Genomic DNA, 17,109 nt, shown 5'->3' on the forward strand with positions numbered 1-17,109 from the left:
TTCCATTGGTGAAATCCAACCAAGAAGTGCTTTTCATCTAAAGTATAAGCAGTAACAGTACGTATGTGCATACATAACTTATTAAAATGTTCATGTCAGGTGTTGTTTTAGAAGAATTGGAGATATATTTACTTCCTTGTACCTTGAAGGCGGGCATGTACTTCCAAGTTCCTCTGTCTCAAGGAGGCTTGCTTATAGCATTTGCCCTCTGAGTTAAAAGTGAAAACTTCAAGTCCCTACTCCCCTACCCCAGGACATTTCTCTGTCTTCAATTGTTTCTTTTAAAGTTTAATTATAGGTGGGCAAAAAGGGGAGAAGTTGATGCTGGGAATCAAAAGAGCAAATCTTGACCTGGAGAAAGAGAAAGGGAAAGAGGCAGGTAGGCAGGAGAGAAAGAGAGAGAGAGAATATATAACTTTTTCAAGCATGAGAAGATAATGAGTGTTTAGGGAGTATATTCGAGGGACAGAGATATATGCCCCACTTGCACTTGCTATGCCACATTGGAGGTCAGCTATGCTGTGAAACATCCGTGGAGGCAGGCTTCCAAGCACAGACACTTTGAGAGGAGAGCCAAAAACCTCTGTGGCAGAACCTTGGAGAGGACTCCCATGAGAATCAGATCAACAGCAAAATGCAGAAGGAGCAAAGATGGGGACAGGAACCTCATTTTCTGGGCAACATGAAAGACTACTTCAAAAGAGGTAGAGGACCTCCTAAAACACTTTCATAATTGAATTTCATGCAACCTTGAGAAGTGGGGCCACGACATGAGAATTAATTTGATTTACACAAATAAAGCAATGTAAAATTTCTTGTACTAGAGTGTTGAATAATTCATATCTACTGTACTACAGTGGTGAATTAATGTTTTCAGTAATTGCTTGATTTCACATTATCGTACTTGAAGGCCAGTCCTCCTTTGGAGTATGCAAATAAGAAACTTAAGAGTCAGAGGGGCTAGTACTTTATTTAGGATCCTGTCATTGTTACCTGTTACTGCCTACAAAGACCCATATTTAGACCATACAGTCTACTTAGAAATACCCACCCAAATACACAGGCATCTCTTTGCAGAAATAAGCCATGCTTGTGCTTTGTTGCCACTGCCCTGCTTTTTAGCCTCCAATTTTACACTGGAGCATTTGCATCAAGTAAACCTTTCTTGATGTAGGGAAGATATCATGGGAAAAGACTGAGTATTATAACATAGGAAAGAATTACCTTTCTCACACCACATGTATTGGCTTTTGCCAAATTTAATCGTTTGCCTACAATGTGGCAGCATAGTTTTAGACCCTGCGGTTATAAAGAGGAATGTATGAGTCTCTGCCCTCAAGAAGACTCAAATTCAGTGCAATTCCATCTACTCTGCATGGCTGAATTATGTCAGAAAAGCCTCAGGTCCTTCATTAGCAGTGGTTGGCAGAGCTACATTCTTCTCGGATGCTGGCTACTAGGCAAGTTGGTGTTTTATTTTTCAGAAATTTATAGCCCTAAAGTGTTATTAGGGCCAGAGGGAAGGGGGAAAGGGCAACTTTCCCTCTTAAGACTTTTGTTTAATGATTACGCCAGATTCACTGTGGCTCAAATGGCTGACACTAAGTACACTAAATATTAAGAAAGCAATATCACAAAATTGACTTTTTAAATGTTGACATTGTGTCCTGATTATTTTACTTGGCTGCTGTTTGTCAATGTTAGCCACACTAAAATGATACAAATTTCTGTCTTGAAAATTTTATTGTCCTCATTTTCTACCCATGATAATTAAACAAGTAACGATAAATTGGGCAAATGAAGATGAAAAAAGCATGGTAATCACTTGTCATTCTATTCCAATCAGCAGATAATTCATCTAATTTAGACACGCTACTATTTAATCTACCACCTTTCAATTTGGGTAATGTTGCACTCTAATCAGGAGAATTAAAAGCTTATTCAATTATAAAGGGATGTTCCATAAGGTGGAAGAACAGGAAGATCTTATTTATTTCTATGTGCATTTTGCTTAATAGCATTTATTTATGTCACCAATGAAAGGCAAACTCTTCGGCTCTACTTTTGGAGGGCTTCAATGAAAAGTAAATAAAAGCTTGCTTAATCAATACCTCATGTTCAATAGGAAAAAGGAAACAATTCTAAAGAAAAGTGAAAACAAAAGGCTCTGCTGAAATTTGAAATTGGTCCCATTTCTCCAAAATTAAATATACTTATATGAAATCATTCCACTGGTTCTTTCAGATTTAGTAATTTTATCACACTTCATTCATAATAGCTTTTTCCTTTCAGCTGTAGATACAAGAGAAAAAAGCCCACCAAACAACATAATGACAAACAGCTGTTGGATATGATAGACATTTCCTAGGGAAAAATATGCTTAATATTATTTTTTCATGTTTTGTAAGTTGCTTGTCACGGAACAGTTTGTTTATAATGTATTTGTCATTTTATATAAAAAATGGGAGATTATACAATGAGTCTAATTACATTCTGCATGTTAGAAGTAGTTTTTCCCTGAGTATGGCTAGGAAAAGAATTCCTACCAAAAATTCAAAATTTACACCAGTTCTTCACTGCTGTCTCTTACCTGTCATGCTGGGCAGCAGCGGTTGATTCTGACATTTTTCTTTTTGTTTATTTCCAAGAGATCTCAGAAAAGCACTGTAGTGGAGCGATAATATCTGAGACACAGAATTCCCCCTACTCCCCAAGAACTCTCAAGGGTCTTGTGGGGTCCCACTAGGATAGGCTTCAAAGAAAAGGGCTTTGTCACTTTTCTGACAAAACATTAAATGCAACAGGAAAGCCCTTCTACTTGTTCTATATTAAAATTCAATTTCATTTCAAAAATAAAAGTTGAGTTAAACTATTTGCTACTTGTTGCATAGATTCTTAAGTTTTTCAAGGAGCTAAATCTTTTCCTAGCCAGAATGTCTAAAAAGCCAGGGGTCATTTTTGGTAAAGGTTTAGCTATGATTATGTTTTTGTTTTCTAAGATGCTGGCTGAGTAGCTTGGATACAGCTACTCAGATAATAGAAGGATTTGAGGATTTTATTTTTAAATCTAAAATTTTACAGATCTACAGAGTTGTCTGAGTTGCCTAAGCACATTAGAAAAGAATTGATTCATTCTTGGGCCTCTGCCTTGTCCTCTTGCTATTGCTGAGAGAGCTGCCCTAAGCAATTTATCAAGCAGAAGTAGCCATTTACTATACCACACGACCCAAGACTGAGCCAAGGGATTCCATGGCCACTGACCTATAATGTGATGTTATAGTAGGAGCTTTGTCAATTCACTGGATGAATCAGATTCTTTTTTTTTTTAAATCTAGAGATTATTGAGAAAACCATATAGTTGGTAGGTTTGGACTGAGAAAGGTAGAGGGAAGCAGAGGGAGAAAGAATACCTAAGAAATACAGTAGAATATTAAGACAGGGATCCATGTATAAATGCTTCCAAAGGAACATGTAACAGAGTTCATCTTTTGTCATCATCACAGCTGCTGTCAGTCAGACCACCAGAGCTATTGCTGCATCATGAAAAATTTCTGCCTCAATGAAGCTTGGAAGGTCACTTATTCATTCAGCAGATATTTATTGAGCACTCCCTATATGTCAGGCACTGTTTTTAAGGTGGAAAACACAGCAATAAAATAGACAATACCCCTGCACGGGTTTATATTTTAATGGAGAGAGGCAAAAAGTAAACAAACTAAAATAGTAAATTGCATGGTATATTAGAAGAGGAAATTGCTATGGAGAAAATAAAGCAAGAAGAGGAACATGGAGGGTAGAGAAAGTGACAGATGGTTGCAGCATTAACCAAGGTGGTAAGGAAAGGCCTGGGAAGGTTATACCTTTGAACGAAGATCTGCCAGAAGGAAGGAGCTATCCTTGAGGATATATGTGGGGCAAGAGTGTTGCAGACAAAGGAAAGAGCTAATGCAAAGATCCTGAGGTGGGGATAAGCCCCACATGTGAGAGGAACACTATGGTCACATCAAACTGAGTGAGGGGCAGAATAGGAAGAAGTGAGGTCAAAAGGGTGGGTGCAGAATTTGTAGAGCCTTGTAAGCCATTGCACAGATTTCTGCTTTTACCCTGCGGGTGGTTGGGGAACACGTGGGAAAATTTTCAGCAGTGATCAGACTCATGTTTTAATAGGATCCCTATGGATTCTGTAATGAATATAGAAAGTAGGGGGTAGGGGCAAGCAATCATGAGATCATTCCAATAATTCAGCTGAGAGACGGTCGCGGTTTGGACCACAGTAGAGACCGTGATGAAGGTGAACAGTGTTTGGGTTCTGGGCATATATTTTGGGTATGTCCACGTTCCTTTGTGAATTATTTAGATTCTTATTTACTGAACTCCAGAAGAGACTATATGTGGAATAAAAATAAATCAGAAAAACTGACTGACTTCTGCTTCTGGAAGGATTGAGTAGAAGTACTTATCCCTATTCCCTCTGTTAAATACAAGTAAAACTCTGGACATTATATATAAGAAAACTCTGGACATTATATGGAAAGAAGCAGCCGACCAGCTAGGGCCCCAGAGACCCAGAAAACAACAAAGCAATGAGTTTCCCGGTTTCCCTTTCTGTATCATATATTCCATACTGGGAACTGAAGAAGCCAGAGACCTGAAAATGCCAATGAGCACGGAAAAAAGGCTTCTCTCTCTGAAGGGACCAGGATAGGGGAAGCCTAGCAAGACAGAAAACTTTTAGCTATAACCTCTCTATTCCATTCAAACAGCATGAAGAAAACTGTGGCCTCCCTCCCACCCATGCAGACAGACTCACTGTGGGAACTTACCCTTCCTCACTCGATAAACTGCAATGAGGCATTCCAAAATTCGCACCAGGGCAGTGTTAACAAAGTCCAAGTAGCGAGGCAGGATTTTCATCCCAAAACCACCCAACCTGATAACAAGGCCCCACCATTTATCCCATGGTGGTATCTGCAGAGATCACTGGAGGACCCTGGACTTCTTACCCAGCTGTAATGAGGCACCCCTTTCTCTTACCACATGGGGAAGAAGATGTCAGAAGAAACCTAGTGGAGAGTCATGACACTCAGCGTCACCTAGCAGCAATAAGACCACCCCACCCTAGTGTCAGTGGAGACTCCATCAGCAGCAGAAACTCTCCCCGAATCTAGCAGTAACAAGGACTTCCCACCTGTCCTCAGGAGGCTGGGCTAGGAAACCTAGACTTCTGCTTCCACCTAGCGGTAACAAGGCAGTGCCCCTCTACACTTGTCAGAGCTCTTAGAGAGAAAAACCAGTTAAAATAGTCTAAATATGATTGAGTCTTCTTAACATAAGACAAGAATGTCCAGGTTTCAATTTTTAAAAATACCATCGGCTGGGCGCGGTGGCTCACGCCTGTAATCCCAGCACTTTGGGAGGCTGAGGCCGGCGGATCACAAGGTCAGGAGATCGAGACCATCCTGGCTAACACGGTGAAACCCCGTCTCTACTAAAAATACAAAAAATTAGCCAGGCGCGGTGGCGGGTGCCTGTAGTCCCAGCTACTCGGGAGGCTGAGGCAGGAGAATGGCGTGAACCCTGGAGGCGGAGCTTGCAGTGAGCCGAGATCGCGCCACTGCACTCCGGCCTGAGCAAAAGAGCAAGACTCCGTCTCAAAAAAAAAAAAAAAAAATACCGTCATACTAAGAACAGGATGATTTCAACTGAACGGCAAAAGACAATCAATGAACGCTAACACCAAGAGAACCAAGATGCAACAATGATCTGAAAGAGATTTTAAAGCAGCCATAACAAAAATACATAGATGAGCAATTTTGAACATGCTTGAGGTGAATGATGAACTAGAAAGCCTCAGCAAGGAAATAAAAGATATGAAGAAGAACCAAAGGGAAATTTTAGAACAACCACCAAAATGAACACCTCAGTGGACGGGCTCAACAGCAGAATGGAGAGGACAGGAGAATCAGTGAACTGGGAGATCGAGCAATAAAAGTTACCCAGTGTGAACAAAAGACAGAAAAGTAGGCTGAACAAAATAAACAGAGCCTTGGGATATGTGGGATTATAACAGATCTAATATGTATGTCATTGGTGTTTCCAAGGGAGAGGAGAAAAAGAATGGGACTGAAATGGTATTTAAAGAAATAATAGCTAGAAATTCCCCAAATTCAGCAAGAGACATAAACCTGCACATTAAAAGAAACTGACTGGCAGGGGGCGGTGGTTCACGCCTGTAATCCCAACACTTTGAGAGGCCGAGGCGGGCAGATCACGAGGTCAGGAGATCCAGATCATCCTGGCTAACATGGTGAAACCCCCCCTCCACTAAAAATACAAAAATAGCTGGGCGTGGTGGCGGGCGCCTGTAGTCCCAGCTACTTGGGAGGCTGAGGCAGGAGAATGGCGTGAACCCAGGAGGCGGAGCTTGCAGTGAGCTGAGATCACGCCACTGCACTCCAGCCTGGGCAACAGAGCGAGACTCCGTCTCAAAAAAAAAAAAAAAAAAGGAAGCTGACTGAACCAAAAGCAGGATAAACCCAAAGACATTCATACCTTGAATGGGTACTGAATTTTGTCAAATGCCTTCTCTGCATCAAGTGATATGATCATGTGATTTTTCCTCTTTGATCTTTTAATATGATTGATTTTCAAATATTAGACCTGCCTTCCATCCCTGGAATAAACTACACTTGCTGGTGGTGTATAATTCTCATAATATATTGCTGAATTTGATTTGTTAATATATTACTGAGGTCTCACATCTATATTCATGAGGGAAATCAAAATCTCAAAGATTTTTTTAAAGATATAAATAAATTTATTCTAAAATTTATGTGGACAGGCTAGGCAACTAGATATAGCTAAAACAATTTTGAAAAAGAAATAAAGTGAAAGTAATCAGTCTACCCAATTTCAATACTTATTATATAGCTAAGATAATCAAGATTGTGTGGTATTGCCAGAAGAACAGACACATACATATCAACGGAACAGAATAGAGAACCCAGAAACAGACTCCTAAGAAATATGCCCAGCTGATTCTTGACAAAGTTGCAAAAGTATTTCAATAAAGAAAAGAGCCTTTTCAACTAAAGATGTTGGAGCAATTGGACATCCACAGATGAAAAAATAAGCATTAATCTAAGTCCTATGTCTTATATAAAAATTAACTCAACATAGATTACAGACATAAATGTAAAATGCAAAACTATAAAATGGAAAAATAAACATTGGGCTCTAGCACTAGTCAAAGACTTCTTAGACTTCACATCAAAATCACTACCTATAAAGAAAAAAAATGGAAAAACTGTTATCAAATTTAAAATTTTAGTCTGTGAAAGACCCAGACCCTGTTAAGAGGATGAAAAGATAAACTACAGATGGAAAGAAAATATTTGCAAAACACATATCTGACAAAAGACTAGTATCTAAAAATATATAATAAACCCTCAAAATTCAACAGTTAAAAAAAATCCATTGGAAAATGGGCAAAAGACATGAACAGATATTTCACTAAACAGGTTATACAGATTGCAAATAAATACATGAAAAGGTGTTCAACATCATTAGCCATTAGGAAAACACAAATTAAAAACCACAAAGAGAGGCAGGTGCAATAGTGCAAGCCTGTAGTCTCAGCTACTCAGAAGGCTGACACAGCAGGATCCCTTGATCTCAGGAGTTGAAGACCAGCCTGGGCAAGATAGTGAGACATCATCTCCAAAAAATAAATAAATAAATAAAAAACTACATAGCTATAAGAATGGCTAAAATAAAAAATAGTGACAATACCAAATGCTAATGAAGATGTAGAGAAACTGAATCATTCACACTGTACCGGTGGGAATGTAAAATGGTACGGTCTCTTTGGAAAATAGTAAGGCAATTTGTTGAAAAAGCAAACATGCAATTACCATATAACCCAGCAATCTCTTCTGAGCATTTATCTCACACCTATACATGAATTTTTATAGCAGTATTATTCACAGTTACCCCAAACCAGAAACAACCCATATGTCCTTCACTGGTGACTAGTTAAGCAAACTATGGTATACCCATATCATGGAATACTAACTCAGCAATAGAAAGGAACTAACTAATGATACATGCAACATGAATGAATCTCCAGAGAATTATGCTGGGTTTTAAAAGCAAGTTCCAAAATGTTACATATTGTATAATTCTATTTATATATTATTCTCTAAATGACAAAATTATAGAAATAGAGAACAGGCCGGGCGCTGTGGCTCACGCCTATAATCCCAGCACTTTGGGAGGCCAAGGCGGGCGGATCATGAGGTCAGGAGATCGAGACCATCCTGGCCAACATGGTGAAACCTCGTCTCTACTAAAAATACAAAAATTAGCTGGGCGTAGTGGTGCGTGCCTGTAATCCCAGCTACGCAGGAGGCTGAGCAGGAGAATCGCTTGACCAGGGAATTGGAGGTTGCAGTGAGCCGAGATTGTGCCACTGCACTCTAGTCTGGGCAACAGAGTGAGACTGCGTATCAAAAAAAAAAAAAAAAAGAATGGAGAACAGTTTAGTGGTCACCAGGTGTTGAGGAGGTGGAGGCAGGAAGGAAGTGGGTGGGATTATAAAAGGGTAACACGAGATCCTTGTAGGTGATGGAAATATTCTGTAGCTTGACTGTGTCATTGTCAATGTAATATAGTACCTATTGTGATATTTTACTGTCATTTTGATAGCTGTTACCATTAAAGGAAATGAGTGAAAGATCTCTGCATATTTCTTATAATTACATGTTAATCTATAATTATCACAAAATAAAAAGTTTAATTTTTTAAAAAAACAAATACATGAAAATCAGTATGGAAAAATAAACAAAGTGGTGCTAACCAATCTGAGTCCAAGATTGAAGCTGTGCTATTACCAACATTGGCAAGTAATTATAATTAATTTAAAATCGAATTAAATATTTTTTCTTTCAAAAATATTTGTTTTCTTCCAGATAATGAAAAACCTACATAATCCTACCCCCTTGTGCTTTTACACCAATTCAACAACAACGGCTTTGCAAAAACAAGGAAAGGCACTGAAATGTACCCTTTCCAAGATCTCAAACATATTCTGAAAGTGGCCAGATAATGTCCTTCATGTTCACTGAATTAATAACTGAACTAACATTGTTTGTAAAACCTTGAGCTGAATTGGTCTGGCCCTTTCCTAGTGCTTGTTCAGAGTTGCAATTTTATACTCATAATGTAATTTACTTGATTCACAACTCCTCTGGCTTGTAAACTCCAAAAGGGCATGGTCCATATATGGCTTTATTAACTTTGTCTCCGTATGCTCTATCCCAGAGTCCGGTGCATGTAAGTCTACGATATACAATAGATACTTGATGAATTGAAGAATGCATTAATAAATGACTCTTTCTGTCTCTGCTCACTTCATCATTACCACTGCCCTAGCAGGAAAGAGCCTCATAGACTTATCTTTCAGCCTAGGGAATGCACTAGGCAGTTAGTTCATTGAGGCCTGTGGTTAGATTGATCTCAAAGCATCTTTCCCACTCCATTTTTGTTTATAAGGTTAAGGGATATTCAGCTGTACCTGGGGTTGTAGCTGCTGCTGCTTCTACTTCTCCTATTTCTATTAGAAGTGATTTTTCTAAAATGAAAGAAAAAGAACACTTGGTATCCACTCAATTGGAAACAATGCAATTGTAGAAAATAACTTTGCACTCTAGTTCATATAACCCGGATTTGGTTAGGGACTTCCTTTTCTTTGAGCTACAAGGCCATTAGTTGGATTTTCCTTATAATTTTTTCTAGTGAGCCCAACAAGTCACAGAGAAAAATACAACTGATCTTCTACCATCGTACCTGCATTTTAATGTTCTAGGATCCAAAACAAGTAACACATTCTATTTTTCTCATTTAATATGACCTTAGGATTTTAAGTTGTTATTCAGTCACTATACAGATATGCTAGCTGTGACCACACTAGCTTTGTTGAAATGTATTTTTGCCTAAAAGGATGAAGTTGAAAATACTAAACAATTTTCAAAATAGAAAGTAAGCAGAGAGTAGATGTTTTAATGGACAATCTTACCCTAGAGAAAAAAAATACATTTGCTAACTTAGAACAGAAGGCAGTGTAGAAAGCTATATATTTTTATTTGTATAGTCACCAATTATTTTACAAAGAGAGATCATTGAACTATTTGTAATGTTAATTATGTTGAACATTCACTGCTAATGCACAAATTTTACAGTTTTTTTTTTCAAAACAGAATTTCTGAGCAAGCAACAGGGAAAAAGAATAGCAATGTAAAGTTCCTATGTAAGAACTACATTTCATATGCAACCATCTTGATTATCAGTGTCTCCTCGAATCTTTCCATTGTCCCCTACCTCCAAAAACTCACTCTCCTACTTCTGGTCTTAACCTTGATTACCTGTCATAACCTACCACATATTAAAATTAAAGGGCTAATTTAAAAAAAAGGAATGTGGGGTTTAGGCCCTCAAAACTTATGGTTGAGTCACAATCCACCTTTTTAGATTATTTCAGGAAAATTCCAAATAGCAGAAATAAAATTTTGAAGTCAAACTGCTTGCTTTCAATAGTATCCTTTAATTATCACTGAACAGAATCACCAAACAAATCCCCATATCTTCTTTATATAGTACATTTCATACTTTTTTTGCTAAGTAAAAATGTTAAGACCAAAGAAAGCTTTTCCCCCTCAAATGGATGGTGCTGAAAAAAGATTAAAGGGATCAATGCTTTAGATGGTGACTTTTTTTTGCCTTTTAAATTCTTTTTTCTGTAATTGAATTATTAGCAGAATAGTTTTCCATATCCATACTTGTGTGTGGATTCTTGGTAACATAGATTATATTATAAATAAAATGTCTGCATCATAAGCAAACTACCTGCCTCATTTATTTTTGTTCAATTTCAAATAAACTATTGTACTTTTTAGCTTACTTTAAATCATCTCCCTATAAATGTGTCTTACTCCTTAGCTTTTTTATCAGACAGGGTCTCACTGTAACCTACACTGGACTGCAACGGCGCATCCATGGCTAACTGCAGCCTCAACCTCTCAGGCTCAAGCAATACTACCTCAGCCTTCTTAGCAGCTGTAACCACAGGTGCAGCCACCAATCCCGGCTAATTTTTTTAAATTTTTTTGGTAGAGACAAGGTTTCACTACGTTGCTTGGCTGATTTCAAACTCCTGGGCTCAAGTGATCTACCTGCCTCAGCCTCCCAAGGTGCTGGGATTATAGGTGTGCACCATCACACCTGGCCTTCCTTAGCTTTAGCAGCTTCCATTATAGCTGTGGGAAATGAAAACTGGGTTGGTTAGATAGTAAGCTGTTCACATCCAAATTGTCACCGTTTTACCCTCTTAAATGTTTTGGTGGGGGTGGGGGTGGAGTTTTTTTTGTGTGTGTGTGATTAAAATAATATATTATCATTTAAAATTGTACCACCAGAATGTATAGTAGTATCTTTCAAAAGAAGCAAATGGTCAGAATAAATAATATTTTCTAAATATTAGCTGTTGATAGGGTTTCTAAGAAACCCTGAGAAAACTGAGAAAGCATCACCACTTATAAAAATTTCCTGGCCGGGCACAGTGGTTCACACCTGCAATCCCAGCACTTTGGGAGGCTGAGGCAGGCAGATCACGAGGTCAGGAGATCGAGACCATCCTGGCTAACACAGTGAAACCCCATCCCTACTAACAAAATACAAAAAAATTAGCCGGGTGTGGTGGCAGGCGCCTGTAGTCCCAGCTATTCGGGAGGCTGAGGCAAGAGAATGGCCTGAACCTGGGAGGTGGAGCTTGCAGTGAGCCAAGATTGTGCCACTGCACTCCAGCCTGGGTGACAGAGCAAGACTCTGTCTCAAAAAAAAAAAAAATTTCCTTAAGAATTTAAGTCTGCCTTAGATATTCAAATTAAGATACCTGATTTTCATGAAAAATGAAATTTTAGTAATGTTTTACACAATCTAAATGAGCTACATCTGAAGGGAAGTTGTATGTCAAAGGATTTATAATGACATCTAATCTGAAGGTAAGCTACATTTTAAACAGAGAATAAGAGCAGAGTTTGTGATTACAAGCTTTTGAGAGCATCCAGCCAATTTGAAAATTCTACTATTTCATAGGGTAATGAGCTGCCATTTTCCCCATTAATTGGTGTGTTATTACAATGACAGGATACACTGTAAATATCACTAGGCAGAATAAATGGCATTTGGGAAAAAATAAAAAACTGTCACTGGCTTTTGTGGGTTTTTTGCAGCCCATCTTTGCAACCTTTGACCCCAATTCTGGGAAACAGCATGTCCCTGCAGATTCATGTTGCTCATTAAACAAGGTCTGGATGACTCCGTGGGATAATCATCACCCCAGACTGTAATTGGCCTTTCGGAAGAAAAAAGAAAACTAGGCACATTTATCCATTTATTTGATTCTAGTGCCTGCTGGAAGCAGGCACTGCAATTAAAGAGGAAAAGGAAGCATGCAGAGATGAAAACAGGTGGGAGAGAGTGGAGAGGGCCTGCTCAACAAGTGAGCTTGGATCTAGCTTTACATATAGGTACGATCTCTCAGTTCATTTATTCAACAATTTTTTGTGCAATGCCTACCAATTGCCAGCTCTCTGCAAACTGTTAGAATAGGGGAAATGAATAATCATAGAAATGTAAACCAGTAACTCTAGAAAAATAAAGACAAAGCATCTTGGGAGGGAAATTGAGAAAATTTCCAAGGCTATACCATTTGAGCTAAAGTCTGAAGATGAGAAACACCAAAGAGGGAAAAAGTTATTTCTGAAGGTAGGTATAGCAGAGCAAATGCCCTATGTTAAGAGGAAGCACAGCAAAGACAAATGGAAAAAAAGGTGAGTGTCTAGGGTGGAGAAAGCACATGGGAAGTGTCGTATGAGTTGAGGCTGGAGATAAGGAAAAAGCCAGAATATGTAGAGCCTTGTCGACCCTCACACGGCCTGTGGAGGGTTCTGAATTCCAATGACCAATATATTACCTCCCTCAAACACGTGCCATTGGTCTTGTCACTGGGAAATAAGGCATACTGATTAAGAGTTGGTTGCCCACACTGCTAATTGAAAGTCTTAGGCAGGAATTTGGATGACAGAAGAGCTACGGAAAACAGTGATTCCAAAAAGTTAACTTTGCATTCTACATACTGGTTTGGGTTCTGCCTTTGGGTTGGTAAGGTGATAAACAGAAGAGGCTATTTGAAGAGAGACCTGGAGAGAAGTGATACTGTAAGAGTGACTGACTATTTTCCTTTCTCTTTATTTTAATATTCTCGGGAAAATGGTCTGCCCCTGTGGAAGTTAGACAGCTTTCAGATCATTATAACAAATAACTCTCTCTCTTGTTTTTTTTTCTTTTTTTTTCTTTTCCTGAAACAGGGTCTCACTCTGTCACTCAGGCTGGAGTGCAGTGGTGCAATCATAGCTCACTGCAGCCTCAACCTCCTGGGCTCAAGCGATCCTCCCACCTCAACCTCCCGAGTAGCTGGGACCACAGGCATGCATCACTGCACCTGGATAACGAATAACTTTCTAATAGAGCAATCTGAAGACTGGGCAGTCTTTCAAGGAGGAAAACTGTTTTTGTGCTTCAGATGTTTGTGTATAGTCTTGACAGATGGGTCAGGTGCCTGAAGCAGATATGGAAAATAAATATTGAAATATAGAGTAGGCATACTTTTGCCATTCCTTGTATTCCTTATCATGCAGTGAACATTCTTTTGTTTAGTCAGCAGCATTTTGTTGCCTGAGTGGGTATGAAACAACAGAAAAAAAAAAAAAAAAAAAAGCCAAGGCCTAAGAGCCTCGAAGGACCCAGACCATAAAAATCACCCTAAACAATAGATTTGGGGAGACCTATATGGAGACACAGTCTACAGTCCCCTCTATTAAAGAAAGTCTTTGGATCAGAAAAGGAGGAGAGAGTTGGAAAGAAAGTTAGAAGCTGAGATGTATTTCTGAAAATTATCTGTACTCTGACCATTTCTGGTCCCTGACTCCCATCTCTAACCTGGGCCAAATCCAATTTAAACCTTCATAAGCATGAGGAACTGAAGACCAGGGTAAATCACCAGCTCCCTACACAACCAGATTCTTGACTATCTCTAGGAAAATGCAAGGATCATAACTTTACCTACGTCCTAAGGAGCAGAGGAGTAGAAAAGACAGTTTCCATGGCCAAAAGTAGAATAGGAGTAGCATACTGCATTTAAAGCATCTGAGAAGCACTTACACACGGTACAGAAACTTGAAAAGGTTTGCCCCTATAGGGGCAAAGAGATGTAATTGTAGCTTGGGTGGACCAATAGTTGCAGACCAGAAGAACAAGAACTTCAGTATGTGCTTGTTTTCTTGTGCTAGTAAGTTACTGCAGACATCCATTTTGATTGTCTTTGCCTGTGCCATTTTTACTTTTAGACATTTAAAAAATATATTTTGATATGATCACTGATTACAACAGAAGTCAGCGGGATATATGGCAATAAAGACCAGGTCCCACCTTCCTATATATTGCCATTTGATAAGCTTCCTAGACAGATGAAAAGAGGATGGGAAAGAGCTCCTAAACTGAGATTACATTTTCATTACCCAGAAGAGTGGTAACCTGAAAGTAGAATTTATATTCATTTTTAGAAAGATGATCTTATGGCCCCTCCAGCCAGACTGTGTGGGCTGAGAGTTATATTTATCTATTCCTCAGAGTTTGTAGCAACATACAGTGGTGGCTTTTCATGTAGACTTACTTTTTGAGACACCTATCAATATGAGACAGGTAGTGCTAAATCAGAACTTTGTTTACCATCTAAAACAAAAACCTATTCCCCTTTGGAGAAGAAAAACTATTTATCTGAGAATAAATTTAAAATACAGATATGTAGAAGTAAGTGAAAACAAAAACACTGAGCCCAAACAACCTAGGTTCTCCAGGAAAATGTCACCGGCGTGTCAAGAATCGACAAGGATGTTGTTTGTCTCACACAGTCTCCACCAAAGTCATAGCCCAGTTCTCACAGGCATCTCAAACCTAATAAACTTCTCGCTAGAGTAGAACAGACTATACACGATTTTTTGTAAACCTCACGGTAGTCACTTTGACTCAGAGAACATTGGCAAGCTGTCCCCTGCCTCTAAGCCTACCTGTCAGAACTATTTCAACTAAAACACATCACCAAAGCAGGTACACACATCTCTTTGGTCCACATTTAGTTTGACCCTAACGTATTTCTATTGCACTGAACTATTGCCTTTAAACATGTTTTGCAATCTGGGATACCAGAAAACAATCTCGGGAAGTCAAGTGAGAAAGGATTCCTCACTCTGCCTGGTACACAGTTATTCCTTAAATAAACTGAGGGTAGAAGAACAGTGTTGTGCTACTATAACAGAACGCTACAGACTGGGTACTCTATGAAAAAAACAGAAATTTATTCACTCACAGTTCTGCAGATTGGCAACTCCAAGATCAAGGCACTGGCACCTGGTCAACTGAGAGCTTCCTCGCTGCAGCCACACGTGCAGAAGGCAAAAGCCTCCTGACAGCCAAAAACAATGTGAAGCTACTTTTATAAGGGCCTCAATCCCACTAATAAGGGAACAGCCTTCATAGCCTCATCAGCTGCTGTTACTTAAGAGACTCTTAATACTGTCACATTGGCAACACCTGAATTTTGGAGGGAACACATTCATACCATAGCAGTAGGTAAGACAAACTTAGGTGATGGCGGATCAGTAAACCTACAAATAACAATAAATGGACAAAAAATAATTCTTTCTAGGGATTAGTGTCCAGAGAGGCCCAGGAACTTGAAAAAAATGTGCTGTGACTCTATTATTCCAAGCTTATACCAAATTATCATTCTTATACTTGGTTTCCCTCTCTTCAGTATTCCTCTTTCATATAGATACATTATTTAAATGTTAATAGAAATAATACACAAATGGAGTTTCCTTTAAAAAAAAAAATCTAGGCCAGGTGCGGTGGTTTACACCTGTAATCCCAGCACTTTGGGAGGCTGAGGTAGGCAGATCACGTGGTCAGGAGATAGAGACCATCTGGGTTAACGTGGTGAAACCCGGTCTCTACTGAAAATACAAAAAATTAGCCGGGCCTGGTGGCAGGTGCCTGTAGTCCCAGACCCTTGGGAGGCTGAGGCAGGAGAATCATTTGAACTGAGAAGGCAGAGGTTGCAGTGAGCTGAGATCGTGCCACTGCCCTCCAGCCTGGGGGACAGAGCAAGACTCCGTCTCAAAATAAAATAAAATAAAATAAAATAAAATAAAATAAAATAATGAAATAAAATAAACACATCAGTCTTGTCTCCTTCAAGTCTTGTGTTTGTAATGATAATCAAGGATTGATGTCAGTACAGCATAGAAGCTGCGTTGATACCTAATGAAATTTTTGCATCTCATTAGTATTTTGAAGTGATCACAACAAGCTTTCTTGTAATTAAAGAGAAAGTCTTAGTAACATATGAAGACCTTGACAGAAAAAAAAGGAAATCCTGCAGGAGTGCCTTCCTTTAGTCCAAGTAGTAACTGGTCTGCCTTGATTTCCATACCTTTAAGCTATCTGGTGAAGCCATGAGTGCAGATAAAGCAGTTGTGAAGGAAATATTTTCCCCTGGGTTTAAAAAAAAGTGATTGATGAAAAAAAGCTACTCCTTCTTTTTAATTTTGATGCAGCTGGTCTCTACTGGAAGCGAATGCCCTGAGGATGCCCTGATGAAGAAAACAGGAATCAGGGTTTAAGGCTATAGGGATCTACTGATTTTGGTTGGAGATTAACTGTTAAAGTTGATTTTACTGGTTCTCCACTTATACAGTTAGATAGATTTTGAATAGTTTGTCCCAATCCTGTCTTTTTCATAAGCCTGGCTATTTTTAGTGTGCAATTATACAAAACATTTGCCGTTTCAGGAACACACATATCACTTTACAACAGAACGTTCACACAGGTTGGGTTCTTTGGAAAGTAGATTCTGAGACAGACTTGAGTGTGCAGAATGTTTGCTATGAAGGACCCTTGAACAACATCTGTGGAAGGGAAGAGAAGGAAACAAGG

At 39.0% G+C, this 17,109-nt stretch overlaps 1 protein-coding gene across 1 annotated transcript in view; it reads left to right on the forward strand.

Moving 5' to 3' along the window:
- The window catches only part of TRAT1 (T cell receptor associated transmembrane adaptor 1), a 69,842-nt gene extending 56,123 nt beyond the window's left edge, over nt 1-13,719 (forward strand). The window contains exon 6 of the mRNA XM_063630641.1: nt 13,425-13,719. Within this exon, the coding sequence (XP_063486711.1) occupies nt 13,425-13,679 (255 nt within the window). The 3' untranslated portion in view covers nt 13,680-13,719. The remainder of the gene's footprint in view (nt 1-13,424) is intronic.
- The last annotated feature ends 3,390 nt before the right edge of the window (nt 13,720-17,109 follow it).

The sequence above is a fragment of the Symphalangus syndactylus genome, chromosome 21 (genome assembly GCF_028878055.3).
Source record: "Symphalangus syndactylus isolate Jambi chromosome 21, NHGRI_mSymSyn1-v2.1_pri, whole genome shotgun sequence".
Lineage (NCBI taxonomy): Eukaryota > Metazoa > Chordata > Mammalia > Primates > Hylobatidae > Symphalangus > Symphalangus syndactylus.